Here is an 18,742-nt window from a genome sequence, read left to right as displayed (position 1 = left end):
TGAACTGAACGGGTGTGACACACTATTTCCACGATCTTAAACATAAGCATTCATTTATTGAGCCACTCGCCTTCTCCTCTCTCGCTACCAGCAAGCAACGAATTGCGACAAGAAGAACAAATGACAATCGCTAGCGATCAACGCTGGCGTCTTTTCTTTTCTATTGGGCCACGAAAAGGAGAACGGTCTTCGAAATCTTTCCATAATCCGCCCACCCCCCTTTTTTTTTCTCCCTCAATCATCCGCTCCCCATGTCACAGAAACACCTTGCGCTACCCTGCCGTTCCATCATGTCGCCGCTACATTAGGCTCGAAGACTGCTGGCTGCTTTCATCTGTACTCGTCTGAACTGGTACTCGTCTCCACCTGATTAGGGCTTCCTCTAAACCTCGTCCGCTTGATGTTGTTCAGATGGCCGGGGCTGTATTGACCTGAACTCCTCTGGGGCCTTGGGCCTGAAGGCTTCCTTGTCTGGCTCTGTGGGGAACGAAGTGCTGCTACAGGGCTCTGTGGCAGTTGTTGTTAGTTTAATCACTGACAAGGAAAGTAAGTCAAGGTCATACCTGATCGTAAGCTGGACTTCCAGCCCTAGCTGCACTGACATGATCAACATAGTTCGATTGTCGACTTCCTGCAGGGCTCATTGGAAGTTTGGGAGGCCGTTGCGGTACCAAAGGTTCCTCATCCCTTGGCTTTCTTTGACGACGATAACCAGAAGCACTCAGGACCGAATTGGCGGAAGCACCACTCTTCAAGCTTTGCTCATGCTCTTCTTGTCCTAAATCTAGTATGGCTGAAGATGACTCGGAATATCCCGTGTCGGAGATGGGGCTCAGCCTGTCATTCCCAGAGTAGCCGGAATATCGATTCTGGGCATTGGCATTACCCTGAACCAGCGGATTGCTCTGGACGATACCCTGCTGATGACCCCACATGGACGAGCTCTGAGACGTCGGAGAGAATTGCTCACCAGTATAGGTCTGAGCTTCATTCTCAAGATGGTTTTGGAAGCGGCCAGTTGGCCCCTGCCTGGGTTGAGGATGTTGTAGGTTCATGCTGTTTCGGTGAGCATGATATTTGGGGTTGTCAGATACCTGACTCGGAATCAGTGGTGATGGAGGACGATTATCTTGGCCAGCATACTCCTCATTCAAATATGAATGAGTAGTACGAAGAGCATCCTCTTGTGGGTCGTAGTCATATTCACCAACGTGCGGAGTGGATCCTGATTGAGAAACTTGCGAATAAGGCTGTGACTTGGGTGTCACCTGCGCATTGCCGCGGAAGTTATCAATAATGGATGACGCGGTTGTTTTCGACCAGCGAGAGATCATTTTGGGGTAGAAGGATGAGGATGAAGATTTCTGTTTGCGATGTTGGGATTTGCCGTCGGTAGACATCTGCGGTGTGTTTTCATTGCTAAAAGCACGATTCTCGGGCGGTTGGATTCGTGGGGTGGTCCTTAATGGGGGTGAAGCTCCTCGCGTGTCTTGAGCATCTGGTGTTTCCCGGTCTGGACTCAGCAATGTTCTGCCATTGGCGAATTGTTGATCCATGACATCTCTCTCGCCAGACTTCCGGCTCTCTAGGTCTTCATCTCCTTCCATGACGGTACTCACACGATTTATTGAGTCACGGTGGCCGGCTGCACCGCCACGATGATCAGCTTGACGTGATGAGTTGTTTGAGAAGAATCCAGACCGATCCCCGGTGGATGAGGTACCGGCTTGTCCCTCGGGTTCATATCCAGGATCTGTAGGTTCTCGAGCATTGTCAACGGAATTGACACTGTTACTTTGTGCCCTGCTGTTGACAGGTCGGCCTTCCTGGCCAGCACGCAGACCTTCGACTTCACCAAGCAGCCGCATCAGCATCGCTTCTATGTTCTGAAGCTCGGCCGTGTTTTTGGTGCCAAGACCTCGAAGGGCACGTTTGAATACGTTCCGCCTTTTGGCGGGAGCATCTTCATCCTCCTCGGAAGCAGCCCTGGTTGGAAGTAGTGGCATGACGGCCGGAGGTGGGCGCGGTCCGTTAATTACCTTTTGCACCGTCTTTTCATGTTGCTTGTCGGCAGTGTCCATGATGAAGTCGTCTTGCTCGGCAATGAATCGTTTCATATCCTCAAATGAGTTGCGCATTTCAGCAGCACTGCGAACCAACGTCACCAGAATCTCGGTGTCTCGTGCGTTTCGTCGCGCATCTCGAACAGTGAGCTATCGATGTCAGTATCATGGAAGAATCTTTTCATAGTTCTCGACCTACGTGGTCCATTAATGCCACTATATCTTTGGATTGAATACCCTCAATGCCCTTCTCTGTAGTGCTGAGATGTCCGCTGTGTTTGGCTATGAAAGGGTCGTCGCTAAATGCTGGGCTCACGGTTCCGCCAACTGGAGCACTGTATCCTCCGTGTTCCCGGACCTTCGGGTCGGGAGAGTAGGTGCCAGGATTTGCGGCAGATATGTAGCCTTCGTCTTTTGGCGGTGTTAGCGCTGCTGGGTTAGTCATGTAAGCGTCACGGATTTGATTTTCACCTTGAGCAGCGTTCGTGTCATAACGGAGATTCAGACCTGCGGGCATGTCTTTTGACTGTTCCTCGTGACCACGTGCGACAGCTCCCAGCTGAGCAGCACCAAGCGCACCACCTGCAAAAGTAGCATCAGTCATACCAAGGCCACGGTTTTCGCTTGCAGGTGAGACTAAGCCGTTCTTTGATGGAGGTGTGGCACTGTATGGCCAATGATCACGATTTCCATGTGTGGATCCACCAATTGGTCCATGGATAACAGAAGGATTTGTTGTGATTTCAGATTGTGGCGAGTCGAGATCGACCCCGATTTCTGGCATTGGATCAGAACTCACCGGCACTGCACTTGCTCCAAGCTGAGGCATATCTCGATCGTCCTCCGAGGATGCGACACTTTGAGGGGGAGAGGTAACTCCAACTCGCTGCTGGAAGGATTTCTCATCATGCGTATACTCCTGCTTCAATGGACTTCCACTGTCCCTGACATGCAAATTTGCACTTTTTAATTGCTGGTTTGCGCGCTTCTGTCGCTCGATCGAATCGGCCTGACTTATGGCTGAAGAACGCGTACTTCCAACGCTCTCCATGGAAGGATCGTATAATGATGCGACAGCAGACTCTACTCCAAGCGGTGCATGCACATATTCTGGGTTGGCTCCTTGACCACGTGTTACCGGCCGACGCACACTCATTTTCTCGAGGTACGACGCATCAAGGCTATCGTCCGTGAAGTTGGTGAGGTGGCGATAATCAACCTTTGGATCGCTCCTTGCATAAGATTCCCTGTATCTTTCATTCTCTGAGTGTTGTTCATCAAAGAAGGCATCTGCGTCGATATCCCTTGAGTCATCCTGTGATCCGCTGTCATGCTGGCCCAGGATCACGCTCCCAGTCTCAAGATTTATTCCTTCGGGTCGTTTGGTCCTGGCTAGATTGGTGTTGGGTGCAGAGGAAAGAGAAGCAACAGACCGTTCTTCTTTTAGTTGTTGCTCTTTGTTCAGTGAGGCTAACGAGTTGGAACTGCGTGCCAGCATGAAAGAGTTGCGGTTCGGCTCGCTCATGTTGTAGCTCGCAACGCTCTGTATTGGACTGAGTCCACGTCTGATAGGATGCTGATGGTGAAGATTGCTCTCATACCGTCTCTGGCGCTCTTCGTCGGCTAGAAGATGTTGGGTGTCTAGTGATCCGGTTGCAATGGTTGGGCTGGTAGGGGTTGCCTCTCCGAAGCTCATTTGTTGATCGTCATGAATACCATGTGCTCCTCTATTGTAAGAGGACAGATCACGATTGGAGAGATTACCGTGGTAGGTGCCAAGTCCCTTTCTCAGATCCACCGGCGTCCTTGTTGGCGTTCGAGATGCAGGAGATCCAGTCTCTCTGGACGCAGAAGAGACAACCTCTCTGGGAGAGCCCTGCGATACTGCGCGAAGTTCCCCTTGAAATGGCGCGGTAGCGGTCTGATCGGACAGTAGGGAGCTTCGCGTAAGCTCAGTTTCAATTTCGCTTCGCATGGGCATAGGGGGGACTCCATGCTTGTCAAAGATCTCCTCAGTTTCAGCAATACTGGCGCTTCTGCTGCGACTTTTGCTTTGTTTTCTGCGCTCGTGGCGATCTAAACTTGAGCGTGAATCATGATGTTGTAGAGCAGCAGCGGTCAGAGTGCCACCCACTAACGCACCGGCAGCCATGTTCCGCAACTGCTGATCTTTGCTTTTTCTTCGTTGGTTGCGTTCCTCTTCAAGGCTAAGACTGTCACCACTTTCTCGTCTCCGAAGACTACGCTCCGATGGAGAATCGAGGTCAGCTTCTTTCCGCTTACGCTCCCTCCGTCTAAATCCACTAGAACCTTTGCCAGCTGAATCCCTGAGTTTCAATTCTGGCGCACTGCCATGCTTGGACACCCGGCGTTGAATTTCTTCGCGGGAGACGCTGCTTCCGGAAACGTCAGATTGATCGATGATTTTCTCAAACTTGCTGCGGTTCGAGGCGACCTTTTTGTCCTTCTTCAGCTCCTTTAGCTCGGGCATTATAACACGTCGCAATACATCTTCGAACGCATCTAGAAGCTTTGGATTGTTGACTGAAGACCTGGACGTTCCGGATTTGAAGGACATTTGATCGCCAGACTTTCGATTGACTGATAGTGCTGAGTTTGTATGAATGCTTGACTCTGCACCGGTAATGACGGACGCATCCTCCCGTTGCCTGCTAGACAAACGACCATGAGAACGAGCATCTGCATCTGAATGATCCTTGCTCCCTCTCCGACTGCTGCTCTTCTCTCCGTGACGCTTTCGACTACTGCTGCTGACTTCTTGGGGTCTATTCGCTAACTTCTCGAGTACTTTCTGGGTCAATCTTTCTCGGCTCAGACTTCTACTCCGTCTCCTTGTTGGCGTCTTGAGATTGCTATGCTCGACCACCTCTTCTCTGCTCAAACTCCGACTTCGCTCAGGGTGCGTGGTGACTGGGGGTGGATTGCCTTCCAGCATACTATCTGCAGGCATAGAGGAAATATCAGAGGAAGGAACAATGAACCGCGGTGTTTTCGAGACGCTGGTACCAGAGCGCTCACTTCCCTCCTTTGGCAGGACTTCGACCTCGATGGGCGCACCACGATGGGCTAGACGTGATTCTTCGCTAAGTGATGACAAGGAACTGACGCTGCCAATGTCAACGGCCTGTTTTGGCGAGTCGGTTCCCAGTGAGATGCGCCGACGGTATGAAGGTTTTCTCGAGCCGTGAGCTTCGGTGACAACAATCTCACCGTCTCCTTTCTCACCAGACTTTCGGGAGGCCGAAGGGCGGACCTTGACACGGACACTTGGCCTAGAGGTAATGTCTTGGCCTTTCCCACCTTCAAAGTATTCAATCAGGAGTGAGGTTTGCGAATGATGTTGTGACTTGGACAGCTTGCCACTTGGTCGCCGCTTTTTGCCTGTAGCGATGGTGATTGGTCTGCCGTCGTCAGGTACGGTATGGGACGTTTTATCTGTTCTTCGAGAGAGGTCCGTAGCAAGATCGGTAGGTGTAATGCTACCTCCATTGGATTCGATCGCAGATGAATCTGTGGGTGCCGGTAATGCTGGCCTGCGGGTATCGACACCCATTGTGAGGCTTTTTCACACTTGCGTATGCATACGGGCAGGAATGCCGCGGAGGACAGACAGACATCAATTTGGCATATCGCAAACGCGGGCACGAATTGTGGGCGCTGCCGAACCGGTGAAGCTCCGAGTTTTGTGTCACAAGGACTGTCTTGTATTGTGGATTCGTGGTGAGTGAAGCAATCTGTAAAGATTGTATCAAGGTAGAGAATCGTAGATAACGTTCTATGAGTATTCAAACTAGGCGTGAACCATTGCGGAGCGTGAAAAAATTGGAGGTGAGGCTGCAGGGGATGCTGACGGGCCAGCTGCGGGAGGAAAAGAGGCTGGGGGTGATTTTCTGTCGACGTCGGTACTGCTGCAAAGCCGTTGACTATGCGCTTCCCTGACAGCTCCTTGAGAATTCCTGCTCAATTAGCTAGGTATCAGAGAATAACAGAGCCGGCGTCCCTGTCAACAGCTAACCATAAGCTGTAGAAGATGGTAGACCAGGCCCAAGACCTTGTTTGGCAGAAAGAGACGATAAGCTTGGGTGCGAGGACGATGGACTGACTACTCGTACGGCCCCACGGGAACAACTTGAACAAGGTTGCCAGTTCTCTTTTTAGCGTAGTCAACATCCCCGTCACTCCTGGAAACTCACCACTGGCTCCAAAAATCACTCTTACAATGGCTCCATCAGACTCACTACTGACTATCCGAATACTAAGTGTATTAAGTGTATTTCCCATCACTATCACACTCTAGCTAAGCCCTTAACTTCCTTGTTTGTCGGTTTGGCTCTCCAGAGCTCCCCAGAGCTCCAGATGCTCAGGTCAAGGAACATTGATGTTGTCTCAATGATGCCGACAAGTGTCACCACTCTGTGTAAACGTGGCTGCCTTTAGTCCGCAGCTCTGTTTGCACACCCTCCATTCAGTATTTGCGGGCCATGCCAACCATTTGCGTGGCCCCTTCAGCAAACCTATGGGCTTTCAGAACGGCCAGAAACCTCAGGAGCGCCTGCAGCTACTCTCCGGCCATACGCCGGAAGTGATTCGTTCCTCCCGGCATTCAGCAATTGATCCACTGCACCAACTCTTGTACCAGACACACTCTTCAAGCCGTGGTGAATGACACCACAAATCACAAAACCGTTGAAGGAGGTCGTTCTCATCCTTATGAACTCGAGATCTCACGCCGAGACCAGGTCGCAGATCGGACGCCACCTGAAGCTAAGAACTCATGCTGCCAGGGTCGACGACTTAGGCCAACTGTAAAGCGCCCAAACAGCTTTTGTTGCTGAGGTGATGTCCCTGGGCTGATTGCTTCGAATCGTTGACGCACTTGCCAACGCATCATCTGTCTGACGGCGAATCACTGCCCAGAGGTGCCTCCAACATCTCAAACCCCACACCACAAGGCGAGAACTAACTAATCAGGGGATTGATGCCATGTCGATCAAGCATCAACACTGACGGAGCTAGTGCGTCTGGCGCATCTATTTACGCAGCCGCGAGGCTCGATTCACCCAACAGCTGCGAACTTGATTGCTGACTCGCTCTTGGTCAAATATCTCGTGTCTTCCCTGGCATTCTCTGGATTCACGCAACTGGTCTTGTAAGCTGTCAAGCTTCGTACGATCGAGATCATACCTGCGAGATCCACCAGCCGTGTTTTGAGAAACGAAAAGCCACATGTCTGCCTTGAAGGCGAAGTCTCCAGTTAGAAGGCCTTGGTTGCGCTCCTGCTCGAAACTTGCTACTTCTGATCTGGTACACAATGTGCGTCAGTAGTAGCCAATAATTTTGCAAGATGAACTAGCCACAATGTTAGTCGCAGCTCTGTATACCAGTCTAAATTCCTCCATCACTATCGAGCATGCAAGTGTTCCACCTTCGTTTCGGAGGTTATGCTATGAGAAGGGAGCAAACAAAGAAATTTCTCGAATGTCTTACAAGTTCCGTTCCTCCTTGTGAAAAAACCTGACGACAGTGAATGCTTGTTGATGGAGGACTCAACTCGGACGCCATTATAGGCTGAGATGGCAATTTGTGTTCTACGTGAGATATGTGCAGAGAGAAAACGAGATGTTACAAAACACACTCTTGGATGAGCGCCAATAAGAACTTGACCCCCTTCAATCTTCATCTTTTCATCTCGATCTGCGTATTGAAGTACAATAGTGCCTTGTCTCCCAGCATCGCGCTCAAGCAATGAAGCACCAGAATGATGATATATAAGGAGAACTTTTTTGATTAGCTATCAAGCACGGCTTTCCTGTCTGTGGAAGCACCTCGTTTCATCTCAAGGAAGCTCTGAACCTTATCAATCCGGAGACAGAGTCATAGTTTCCACCAACCAATAAACTAGAGAAAATATCCACAAAAAAAAATTGAATTTCCGATTTGCCATTGCAAAGCACGATCCACCATTCCCTCGTTTGCTGTACCGATAATGCTGGGCCATGATGCATAGATCCATTTCGTCCACATAAAGGATTAAGTCTGATGTCGTGTTTCTTCAGGGAGAGAAAGTTCTGCCATCCCCTTAATGTGCTGGAGTACTGCTCCTCCCAATTTGCGAAGCTGCAAAAAACTTTCAAGCTGCTTGAATTAATGTCCTGAATCTCATCACACAACACCAATCGAGTTGCTTCGAGCTCTAGTACGCCTGCCGTGCAGCCAGCTGGCGGACTCTAAAGTCCCATATCATGGAAACCTCGGTAACTGGTATCGTTGTAGTCCTTGAGGTAGGAGGCGTTCGAGATCGTCGTTTGCGGCATGCCTTCCCATTCAGCCACGACAGCACTCCCCGGTGCTCGTCTCCATAGTTTGAAGATACGCTTGTGCCAGTAGCAATTCTCTTTATGTGCAGACCTCTTGTTGGCCTTCATGGTTCTGTAGTCGGCGCCACATCGCCAGCAGAACTCGAGCTGGCACATCGAGCCTGCAGCAGGAGAGTGGGTCAGCTTTCAGCGTTCATTTCAAAGGTATGCCAGACAGTGAGGTTTGATGAAGATTGCCAGGACTGATCTCGAATGGTCACACTTACACTTCATCTTGTCGCAACCACCATACATTGAATATTGCATGATGGGTACACCACATCCGGAACCTGGACATCTCCTCGTCTGCGCCTTCAGCGTTTCCTTGGACTTCTGCTCTTCTATGGCGATTTCGAAGTCACGTGGTGTGGGCTCGCTTTCCAGGCGCCCATTCTCTTGATATTCGAGGCATGTCTGGCCTTCGTGCCACTGTACATCACAGGTTATGCACGAGCGGACCTGGCAACCATGACAAGTGAATACCGCATCTGTCTCTTCCTGACCTCCACGGTGGTAGACTTGTCCGTATTCACAGCCTGGAGCAATACACCAAGTGAATCCAGGTATCTTGCTTACAGCGGTCCTGTATAGCAGTTTGTTGAACCTGAAATTCACGTGTTAGCCGAGTCAGGCGATGACGAGCAGGTTTGAGGAGTGAAACAGGATATAGACTCTTTTCGCTTCCTCATCTGAGCCCTGAATGTCACGTCGGAGCGCGCTTGCCTGAAGCTTACCTCGTAAGGATGTCTCTGTCCCATTTCTTCTTCGTGATCCATTCCACATAAGCATAGCCCATTGTTCCAAAAACATAGAGCGCAACACGGAATCCTCAATCCCTGAACCTGTATGCGAATCCATGCAATTATGCACATTCGACACATTTCGCGGCCATGGGTACAAGATGAAGAGGGTAAAGACTCGGGAAATTGGTTGATATTTTTTGTCTCCAAGCATGAAATGCACTTTACCACGGGCTTATCTTTCTTGGGTTTCTCATTTTCCGGTTCACCTCCCTCGAGTGCTGTCTTGTTGGAGTCCGCATCCTTTGGCTTTCTAGACCTTTCCTTCCTGGGCAGTGGCGTAACTTCAGCTTCTGATACTTCTTCGATAGGGCGTTTGAGGAGGTTGGGGAAAGCGGCAGCGATATCTTGTCCAAGGCCCATTTCGCGATAGATTCCATTGAGCTCATCTTTGAGATCTGGTTGCCACAGCGTAGCTTCAATCACATCGCACGGGTCTGAAGGGCCCTTTGACGCATCGTTGAGCTCAAGAGTCTGGGACGACGCCATGCTCTGGAGAAGCAAAGAGGATTCAAAAAGTGATTTTGGCGAATCCGGTGGGATGGAACCTGATGACGGCCTTCGAGTCTGAGCAAATATCAGTATTGGAACTCAACTAGATTAAAAGCGAATCAGAGGATGGGCAAAGATTGTCGATTAGAAGATATATGGTGAGAAGAAAGATGAGAAGACAGGTCAATGATGAAGAAGTACTCAGAAGTACGGTATTGGAACTGTAGCGAGGAGGGAAGGTGCCCGAGTTTACACTCCGCTAATTATAACTAGCGAAGGTGGGTGCGAGGTCAAGTAACAGTGCGGACCAGACGGCATGAACAGAAGGCCATAGGACGCGTTGGTCCAATCGAAAGGAACAGAAGCACGAGGTAGTAGACGACTTACTAGACTCAGTGTATGACGAGAATATAAGACCAATATATCTATGAGTTGCGCGCATGTGAGAGATAGAAGGGGTGAAGTGGGTTTGAAAGGTTATAGATAAGTATGTGAGTGGAGAAAAATGCTTTAGTATGGCATAAGAGTAAAGAGAACTGTATCGAGATGAAAGGGAATGGCATGTATGTAATTCGGAGCAGGAGCTTGGAGAGTAGTGTAAAGTGTATGGATGATGAGAAGGAAGAAGATAAAATCTTTGTTCGAAAGCAGTGTTGTGCTGATCACTGGCTCGATATCATGAGAAGAAAGCTGTTGATAAGATAGCGAGAAAATGATTATATCGCAACGGCCCAAGCGTACAGCTTTCCCGTGACGATCGTTGTCTCGGCGATCCTGAAGTGCAGAGTCGACTTTGAAACCAACGACAGTCGGATCACCTCTGGAAGGTGTCTTGACGCCATCTTCGACAATCAACGCTGACGGGAATTGGGATTCTGTTGCGCGAAAATACCAATACTTGCTAACGAAGTTTGGACATACGCGTGCTTGTGTCTCTTGGAGAATTTCATCAATAATATAACGAAAGACGTTCTCCAACTTTCGCGAGGATATTATCGATAGGTCCCAGTGCATTTCCTTGTACGGAAGCAAGAGACCTTCGAAAGTCCCACAACGTTGAGTTGATCGAGGCTTCAACTTCAAAACGGGCACTCGCCACCTTGTTCTCCTCCGAACAACTCACCAGAAAACAAGGACACTTAGAAAATTCATTTCCTCTTCAGAACCGGCAGCTCGCTCTCATCTTCAATCGTCACTTATCTGTTGATCCTTGTCGTTCATATGCTCTCTATGTTCCTGTGGAATGATCAAGTAGAAGTGGTATCGGTGGGGTTTGTCCCCTACGTCCAGATCTGCACACGATCTCCATAGAGAGCATAGAATATGACATAGAGGGAGCGAAACAGCGGCCACCTTGGAGACAATCGCATTTCGGATTGGTAAAGGTCTCAATGTCAGCTGCACGCGGCTCTCTTGAAATCGGAGAACGAAATTGAGATGCATTTCGGTCGTCCGCTTGAAAGCAGTGAAAAGCTCGACAGTCATTGACCTTTCACTGGCTGAGCCTATCTCATCTTCGAACGGAATGTCGGGCTTCGATGTTCGACGCTGCATGGTTTAGTCTCAGCGCTTGGGATGTGGGCAGGCCTTGCTGAAAGGGAAGAACAGAATTTTGTCGCTGGTTCAATGTAACAAAAAGTATAATATACTTAGCATCGCTCCATCACAAGCCAGGCTGAATAATGAAGACTTCATCAAATGCATAACCTTAGTCATCGACTCGTGGCAGGAGCATTCAATGCCCCTGTCGCTGAAATCAAACGAGATATGTCATAATGATACCAGGAACCCTCCGAACCCAGATGTTCAAGCATGTGCAAGTCATTTCAAATTTGAAAATTATTCGGCTATTAAGTTACTGTAAACGTTATGCCACCGGCCCTTTGATCCCGACCGCCGACTCGCGAGCAGGATTTCATCACAACTCAGGAATCTCGACCCAAACTCTAACAGACTGTTCGCCTTGTGGCCAACTGTACACGTACTATGTTAGACCTATTTCGAGCCTCTAGACGCCATGGACGATAGGAATGTGATCTTTGCTTCACTTAGAAGGCCGTCGAGTGGTTAAAGCACCGGACTTTCCCTTTGCTGGGTAGGTCACCGGAGCACCCCAGGGATGTTTGTGCTCCGTTACATCCTCAGGTTACTTTTTACGCCAGGTTTCCCATGGTCTTTCCGTGTCGATTGTGGCATGCTGAACCATGGACGATGCTTGCTAGAACTATAAACTCTTATACCTCTCTTGAGCTGTCGAGCGACCATGGAGTATGAAGCAGGTTGACCATCCTAGCTGTCGGTAGTGCATATGTGGTGTTTGATTTCCCAATTGAGGAATCCGCTCTGAGGATTGACCGCTATGTTTGGAGTGGGTTATCTCATACCGTTACTCGGTCCCATTCCTGAGATGATCACGGAAAAGTGAATACTGATTTACATGTGTTATTAGGGAGCTGAGGGCGTATGTGTCCCTCACTGCGAGGTTGACGGATGGTAGCCTCTTGACTTTAAGTGGTCTCTGCACGCATCTTGGAACTCAACGCTATACCTTTGGCCATTGTGTTATGGGTTTAGCCACTCTGACAGACTGCGGCATAACGAGAATGTTCGCAGTGCATTTCAGGAAATAGACATCTCATTGAGCATGTCCAAGCGCCGAAACATCTGTTCAATGGCCCAAGAAGTCCAACAGGGAGGACTTATGAAGAATCTTCCACGGTATGTGTATGAAATACGGAATAGTTCAGATAACTCCAGGGTGCTTTCTATGCAACTCGGTAATACTTATTCCTGTGTCTGATAGTTTGAGATACAGCTGCGGAACATCATCCTCCCCCAAGAAGTGAGGGGCTGAGCTGGTACCAGAATATCACACTCCTTTAACTCAACACAGCCCCACCTTCATTAATTTAAAGTAGTCAAAAGGGGTAATTTTCCTCCGTTGTAGGAAAGACTAAACCAAACAAGGAATAGGCTTGTAGAGAAACCACTTAGCTGATCGAAAGCCCGACTGGCACTATGAGTAGTTTGCAATGCATGAATCACACTTTACCGATTACGACGTACGTAGTATGCAATCGTGGTGCGATGGCCCTGCAGGGCGAAAGCGCAGGCTATGGCCGCCGGCTGCGATGTGCACTAGCAATGTGTACAGTCGACGTCGTACAGCTTAGACGCAAGAAGATACTACGTAGTTGCGATAAAGACAAGGCTGGAGACCAAGGCTCATCCTATCCCGTTTCAAAATGAACGGCAAAATGCTTCATGTTCGCATACACGAGGAACATAACGCACTAAGATACGAGAGCGGGGTTTCAAGCCTCTCGCTGGGCTTGGTAGTTTAGAACGAAGGAAGGCTGCTGGATCACTTGTTGCAGTAGGCATGCGAGTCAGAAATTGGGTGGGCAAGGACGCAGCTGCATGTTGATACATAGTAACGTCTCAATCCTTGCAAGGCACCAAAGAGAGGCGGTGATTTGCCGGGAGATCGTCAAGGGTCTGAAAGCATCCTGGAAATCATTTCTGCAGTCTAAGCACAGAAGGGGACATTTTCTACTAGAGGCGCAGGTATCTACTGATACGGATGAAGCAGAAGATTATGGAGTCAATAACAGCAATCTTATGGAAACCACCAAATTTTGCTTAAGCGACTGGATCTGACAGGAAAGCAAAAGCCGGCAATTGTTCAGTTCGACTGGGTAGGGCTGCTAGAGGATGATGGTTCAGTTATTCCGTAACGTCATTATGAATGCTCCATTACTTCTAACAAGAAGCGAGCAGGAAGTTAGCTGCAGTTGTGAAAGGGAAACTTTTTCTTAAAAGAACCCGCTCAAGCGATGCTGCATTTCGTGGCGCCCGCATCAAGTACCTGTCATTAAAGCGATAATTGCCAAGCTGTGAAGAACATGTTGAACCGGAACACCCTGCGCTAAATGTAGATGGTGTCGATTGAAGACGATAAACTGCCACCCAAAAGTTATCCGGCCATGGTAAGTTTCATACAATCAATACATCATAGCTGCTGTGAAGTACCTATGAAAATCGATGTCACGATTCCAGTCGCGCATTGACAGACAAGGTGCGATGGTCCCATTTGGTATTGCTGAAGTGTGAGACAGACTCGGCATAGCAGCGAAATCAATGGATGATCCAAATTGATTCACAGCATCCGTGGTATCAATGACCATATTCGACGAAGCCCATGCCTGGTGTTGCTGCAAGCCCTCATCGACAACTCTCTGCAGCGACGGAGAGTGATTCTCGTTGGGGCTGTCCACTGATAGAGTGGGAGATGCATGTTGAGAAAAAGGGCTGTAGGTTGGGGGGGTTGGAGGAAGCTTGCTGAACGAAAGTGGGTCTCTTGTTGGTGGTTTGCGGGATCCTTGGCTGAAGGTGGGTGAAAGACAGGCGTCAGAGCTGCTATCCGACGGTGTCCGCTGCAACAAACCTGCTCCATTCGCAAGCAGTCGTTGTTGTAACGAGTTGAAATCTTCCTCGAAATGCTCTGCGTCTACATTGTGTCTCCTAGACCTGAGAGCGCCCAGCCTTTCCAGTATGTCGTGTGTCAACGGGGTGCCGTTGCTCGACTCCTTCAATGGAGGTCCTTCCCAACCCTGTCCGTTTTGTGTTCGTCGATATAATTCCTGCAAGCCTGCCACTAATTGTGCTTGTTGTTGCTCGAGCATTTCGACATACCTAGAATTGTTAGTGCTTGTATCCAGTATACAGATGACAGGAAACTCACCCTTTTGGATACACCTTGTCGTGGGTCTTTTTGCGTTCCCCAAATACGCAAATAGCGTTATCTAGCCGGCATCTTGAACACACCGTGGACCCGTCGCATTTTGACTTTTTGAGACGACATCGATCACAGGCCTTGCAAACCCTTTTCCTCAAAGTACCATCGACTGGAGATTGTGGTTCCGTAGGCAGACTGCCCTGTTGTGTAATCATCTTGTCTATGTTGAAAAAGCTTGAAATTGCGTATAGAAGGAAATGAAGTAGTGCTGAGACGTGCTATGTGACAGGCGTGGACAGAAGATTGCAGATAAGAAAGAGACAGTAAGGCGCGAGTTTGTTCGAAGCGGGTAGTACTGTTTACATCGTTACAGCTCATATCAGCAGCCATAGGACGCTCAAGGATATATATGACCAGACTTAGTCACGGCGCAGTAGCGCTTGGGGTATGACAAGCTTAGCAAGAAGTAGAATCCTCCATCCTGGTCAAGACGCAATGTTCCAAAAACTCAAGTGCCCATTAGGCAGACTCGAAAGCTCGCATTCGTAGTGCAATCATGCCATAAGCCCCATGTCGTGACGTTGGCCTATCAAAGAGATCGGCTCGGTGTTATTTAACCGTCGTAGTCAGAGCGGAGACGGACTCAGCTTTCGTCCGAGTAAAGGGTTTAGTGAATATGAAGACCTGTATGTTTCAAACCCTCAAAGCAACTAAGTCAAAGGACGGCACTTCGGAAATCGCAAGACGTTGGATTGGGGGCTGGCACAATTGGGCTGAGGGATTTGATACCTGTCCGAATCCTCCAGGCTGACGGAGCTGCAGGAAGAAAATAGAAAAGTGCTCTGCTGCTAACGGATCAAGGTTAGCAAAGTGTGTCATTACAACAACATGACACACAGCAGACGGACATCTGATTTGTAAGATCTTATCGCGCAAATGGAAGCTACCTCGGATTACACAAACCCTGTTCAAGCGAATGCACTTGATCATGGCCACCCATAGAGGCATCATCGTTAGAAATCGAAAATGATGATGTGGAATCAGGGAATTCGGCACCTAGCCCAGATGGCTTACTTACTTAGATGAAAGTATTCCATATTCGTATTTTACGTTTCGTCTCGTACTCGAAATTGCTTGTAAGCTGCTGACTGCAGTGGTAGGACGAACAAACCTTGTAAGTAACACCAAGCCAGATATCGGAAATTTCAAGCCCTCAGCATGGGCGGTACGAGGCATTCTGTCCTGTAACCTCTCCACAGCGACGGACATGTGGCACGGGTCGCTTCAGCTCTCGCCGAACGTATCGTCTCTACAACAGGAATGGTCAATCTCATACTTGCTTGGTGGTCATTGACAAATGTTAGGCCAACGTGGCACCTGAATCCTTCCGACTCCATGTGATTGGCGGTGCTATCGTTGCATCTGCAATGGCTTGTGGAGTCAAGCTGACATTGTATGTGAGGTCTGCTTTCAGGAGACGAGGATTAGGTACGGCTTTACCAGCAAGGAAAAGTGACCTCAGCTTGGACCCCATGTATTACCGGGTCCACCCGATTCAGCTGCGAGAGTATATGTAGTCTCAACAGAAGCGTCTACAAAGGGTGCTGGTCATACTCCTGTCAGGAAAGATATATCAACTAAGTGTGGTTCGAAACCCATTAGCGCTGTCTGGTGCATCCTTTTTCTACTCCCTCACCCGCTTCCTGCCAACGGTACCAAAGCCCGTTATTGAGCTGCTATTGGCAAAGAAAGTCTCCTCTCTCCCTCCTTTGATATCCTGAACAACTGCAGCACAGGTTGAACTTATGACGGTGGAAACGCAGCTACTTTCGCGGGACAAATCCCCCAAACCTCCCATGAAATTTAACTGCGTCTATGTAGCAGCATGATCTGTACAAAGTGAAGGGCATCAAGTGCGCCTCATATGACATCCAGCTCCCAGGCCTTCATTGCGATGCAACAGCTAGGGTCCTGAGCATGCTCTGTAATTTTAACTACATTTCTTCAGACATGCCAACGCTCATGTGTCCCACTGTTGGCAACGCATTCTTCCACCCGCTCATGCCCATAGGACCTCGCACATCAACCAGGCATAGCGCATCCATCTCCTCTTGGATCACTCCCAGCACTATATACCCACCTCCCCAAATCCTCATCCTTCCTACACTTAATAATCTGGCCCCTCCCAAAAACAGCATTGAACCTGTTCAGCACCTTGACCTTATGCCCCAACTTCTCGAGGCCTGCCACCGTATCCTGCGTTATCCCTTCCTCTAGATACACTGTCCGGTCAAAGACATCTGCATCCTTTAGCATGCCCGCTCCAATGCACACTCTCGGCGCATCCAGCGCTTGCTGTGGATCCATCCCAAATACCTCCATGTTCATCAAGACTTGAACATGGCCCTGCGGTTGCATGAAGCCGCCCATCACGCCGTACACATAATGTAGCTGTCTGTTCTCGGCACCACCCTTCGTAACCAATGCGGGAATGATGGTATGGTACGGTCGCTTTCTTGGGGCGTAGATGTTCGGATGATCTGCTGGGCCCAGCTGGAAGTTGGCACCTCGGTTCTGCAACGTAAAACCGCATCCCTCTGGAATGATGCCGCTGCCGAATGAGGAATAGATGCTATTTATGAAGCTGATGCCGTTACCTTCGGCATCAGTGACGGAGAAGTAAACGGTGTCGCAGGAATTCTGGGCTGGACTGGGCTCACCGTGCACTGGGTCTGAGCACTTTGTGGGGGAGAAGAGTTTTGCTCGTTCCGCAAGGTAGTGTTCGGAGATAAGGTCAGTGGGCTTTTTGAGATTAGGGTTGTGTTCTGGATGTGGGTCTGTTACCCACCAGCCTGCATCTGCAAAGGCGATACGAAGGGCCTCGATGACGGCATGGAGGTAGGTGGTAGAGTTGTGATTAGAGGTCGAGAAAGAAGGAATGGCTCTGGATTTCTCGAGCTCCTGGAGGATACCGAGAGCCATAAGAGCAACGATACCTTGGCCATTAGGCGGGTGCTCCCAGAGTTCAAGCTCAGCATCCGCCCCGTCGTTCTTCGTTGTGGGCTTGCCGATACCATGGCCAGTAAGTTTGATAGACATCGGATCCGCGTGATGAGGTCCCACGTCCATATGATGTTTGAGATCGTCAACGTCCAAGTAGCCTCCACATAGCTGGACCACATCTGTGATTGCTTGAGCGATCCTACCAGTATAGAATCCTTTCTTGCCCTCGGCTGCCAACGTTCGAAATGTCTTTGCCAGTGTTGGATTACGCATTACTTCCCCGACCTTGGGGGCACGAGCGAAATGTTCGGCCTTGGGATCGCGTTTGAGAAGTTCTCGGAAATTAGGTGATGCATTTCGTAGAATGTCTTCAGATTCACTCCACTGTGATATCGTCGTAAGTCCCCTGACATTTCATGGAATCAACTGAACTTACTAATCTTGCGCAAAGCTCCGAGACGGGAAACCCGTCCTCTCCTAGCTCGATAGCTGGTGTCAAAATTTGTTCCAATGACACTTTTTTGCTGCCAAACTTCTGAACTGTGTCTACCCATCCAGCAGCCGCCCCTGGTACTGTCACAGTATGTGGACTCAGGTAGTGCATTGAGCCTTTTTGACCATGCTTTACACCCAATTCCTTGTGTAGAGTTGGGAGATCAATTTTGGCAGTAGACCGGCCTGAGCCATTCAAAGCATGAATTCTCTTGGTCTTCGCATCGTAGAACAAGCAGAATATATCACCTCCTATTCCGGTCGAGGCGGGTTCGGTAACGTTGAGAGCGGCCGCTGAAATATGTTATCAGCGACGCTGAAGGAGAAGTTTGAGGCATCTGACCGACTGCAACTGCAGCATCCTATTCAATTCTGTCAACCCTTTTGTTGTGTCTCCGAGCACAGATGATGGGGTCTTACAGCAGCATTGCCTCCTTGTCTAAGTATTCTGTGTCCGGCTTCTGCAGCCAAAGGTTGTGTACACGCAACCATGCCATTGATGCTGTGTACAACACTCCTTCTGCTCGGAAATGAAATTCCTTGACGGTAAATAGCTGCGTCCGTTGGTGGAGAAGTTTTCGACATCTGGCAGAGTGGTACAAGATGGCTGAACGTAAGGAATGAGGGAGAGCCAGGAGGAGTTCTCGAGTAGGTGCTACTGTATGCACAGTTATTTGAGCGGGGAAATACGCCGAACAAGTCTTTGCATATGAAGTTTCGTCAGGTGGTGCAGACAAAGTCCACAACGGAGGATTTGAATTGGGATGAGAGAATGAG

General features: G+C 49.3%; 3 protein-coding genes across 3 annotated transcripts; all 3 read right to left on the bottom strand.

Moving 5' to 3' along the window:
• Positions 1-330: 330 nt before the first annotated feature.
• EPUS_05308 (uncharacterized protein) lies at positions 331-5,637 on the bottom strand (the record flags this gene model as incomplete). The annotated part of the gene is made up of 3 exons (XM_007804887.1): positions 331-507; positions 564-2,213; positions 2,263-5,637. The coding sequence occupies 3 exons, from the start codon at positions 5,635-5,637 to the stop codon at positions 331-333; spliced, it is 5,202 nt and encodes a 1,733-aa protein (XP_007803078.1).
• A 2,674-nt stretch (positions 5,638-8,311) lies between these two features.
• Positions 8,312-9,729, bottom strand: EPUS_05307 (uncharacterized protein; the record flags this gene model as incomplete). The annotated part of the gene is made up of 4 exons (XM_007804886.1): positions 8,312-8,562; positions 8,668-8,869; positions 8,924-9,044; positions 9,404-9,729. The coding sequence occupies 4 exons, from the start codon at positions 9,727-9,729 to the stop codon at positions 8,312-8,314; spliced, it is 900 nt and encodes a 299-aa protein (XP_007803077.1).
• A 4,007-nt stretch (positions 9,730-13,736) lies between these two features.
• EPUS_05306 (uncharacterized protein) lies at positions 13,737-18,457 on the bottom strand (the record flags this gene model as incomplete). The annotated part of the gene is made up of 5 exons (XM_007804885.1): positions 13,737-14,427; positions 16,611-17,857; positions 17,910-18,259; positions 18,309-18,327; positions 18,386-18,457. 5 exons carry the CDS (start codon positions 18,455-18,457, stop codon positions 13,737-13,739), a joined length of 2,379 nt encoding a protein of 792 aa, XP_007803076.1.
• Between the last annotated feature and the right edge of the window lie 285 nt (positions 18,458-18,742).

This window comes from Endocarpon pusillum, assembly GCF_000464535.1.
Source record: "Endocarpon pusillum Z07020 unplaced genomic scaffold scaffold3676, whole genome shotgun sequence".
Taxonomy (NCBI): Eukaryota; Fungi; Ascomycota; class Eurotiomycetes; order Verrucariales; family Verrucariaceae; genus Endocarpon; species Endocarpon pusillum.
Note: the sequence above shows the minus strand (reverse complement) of the source record. Positions and strands in the feature narration are given on the sequence as shown.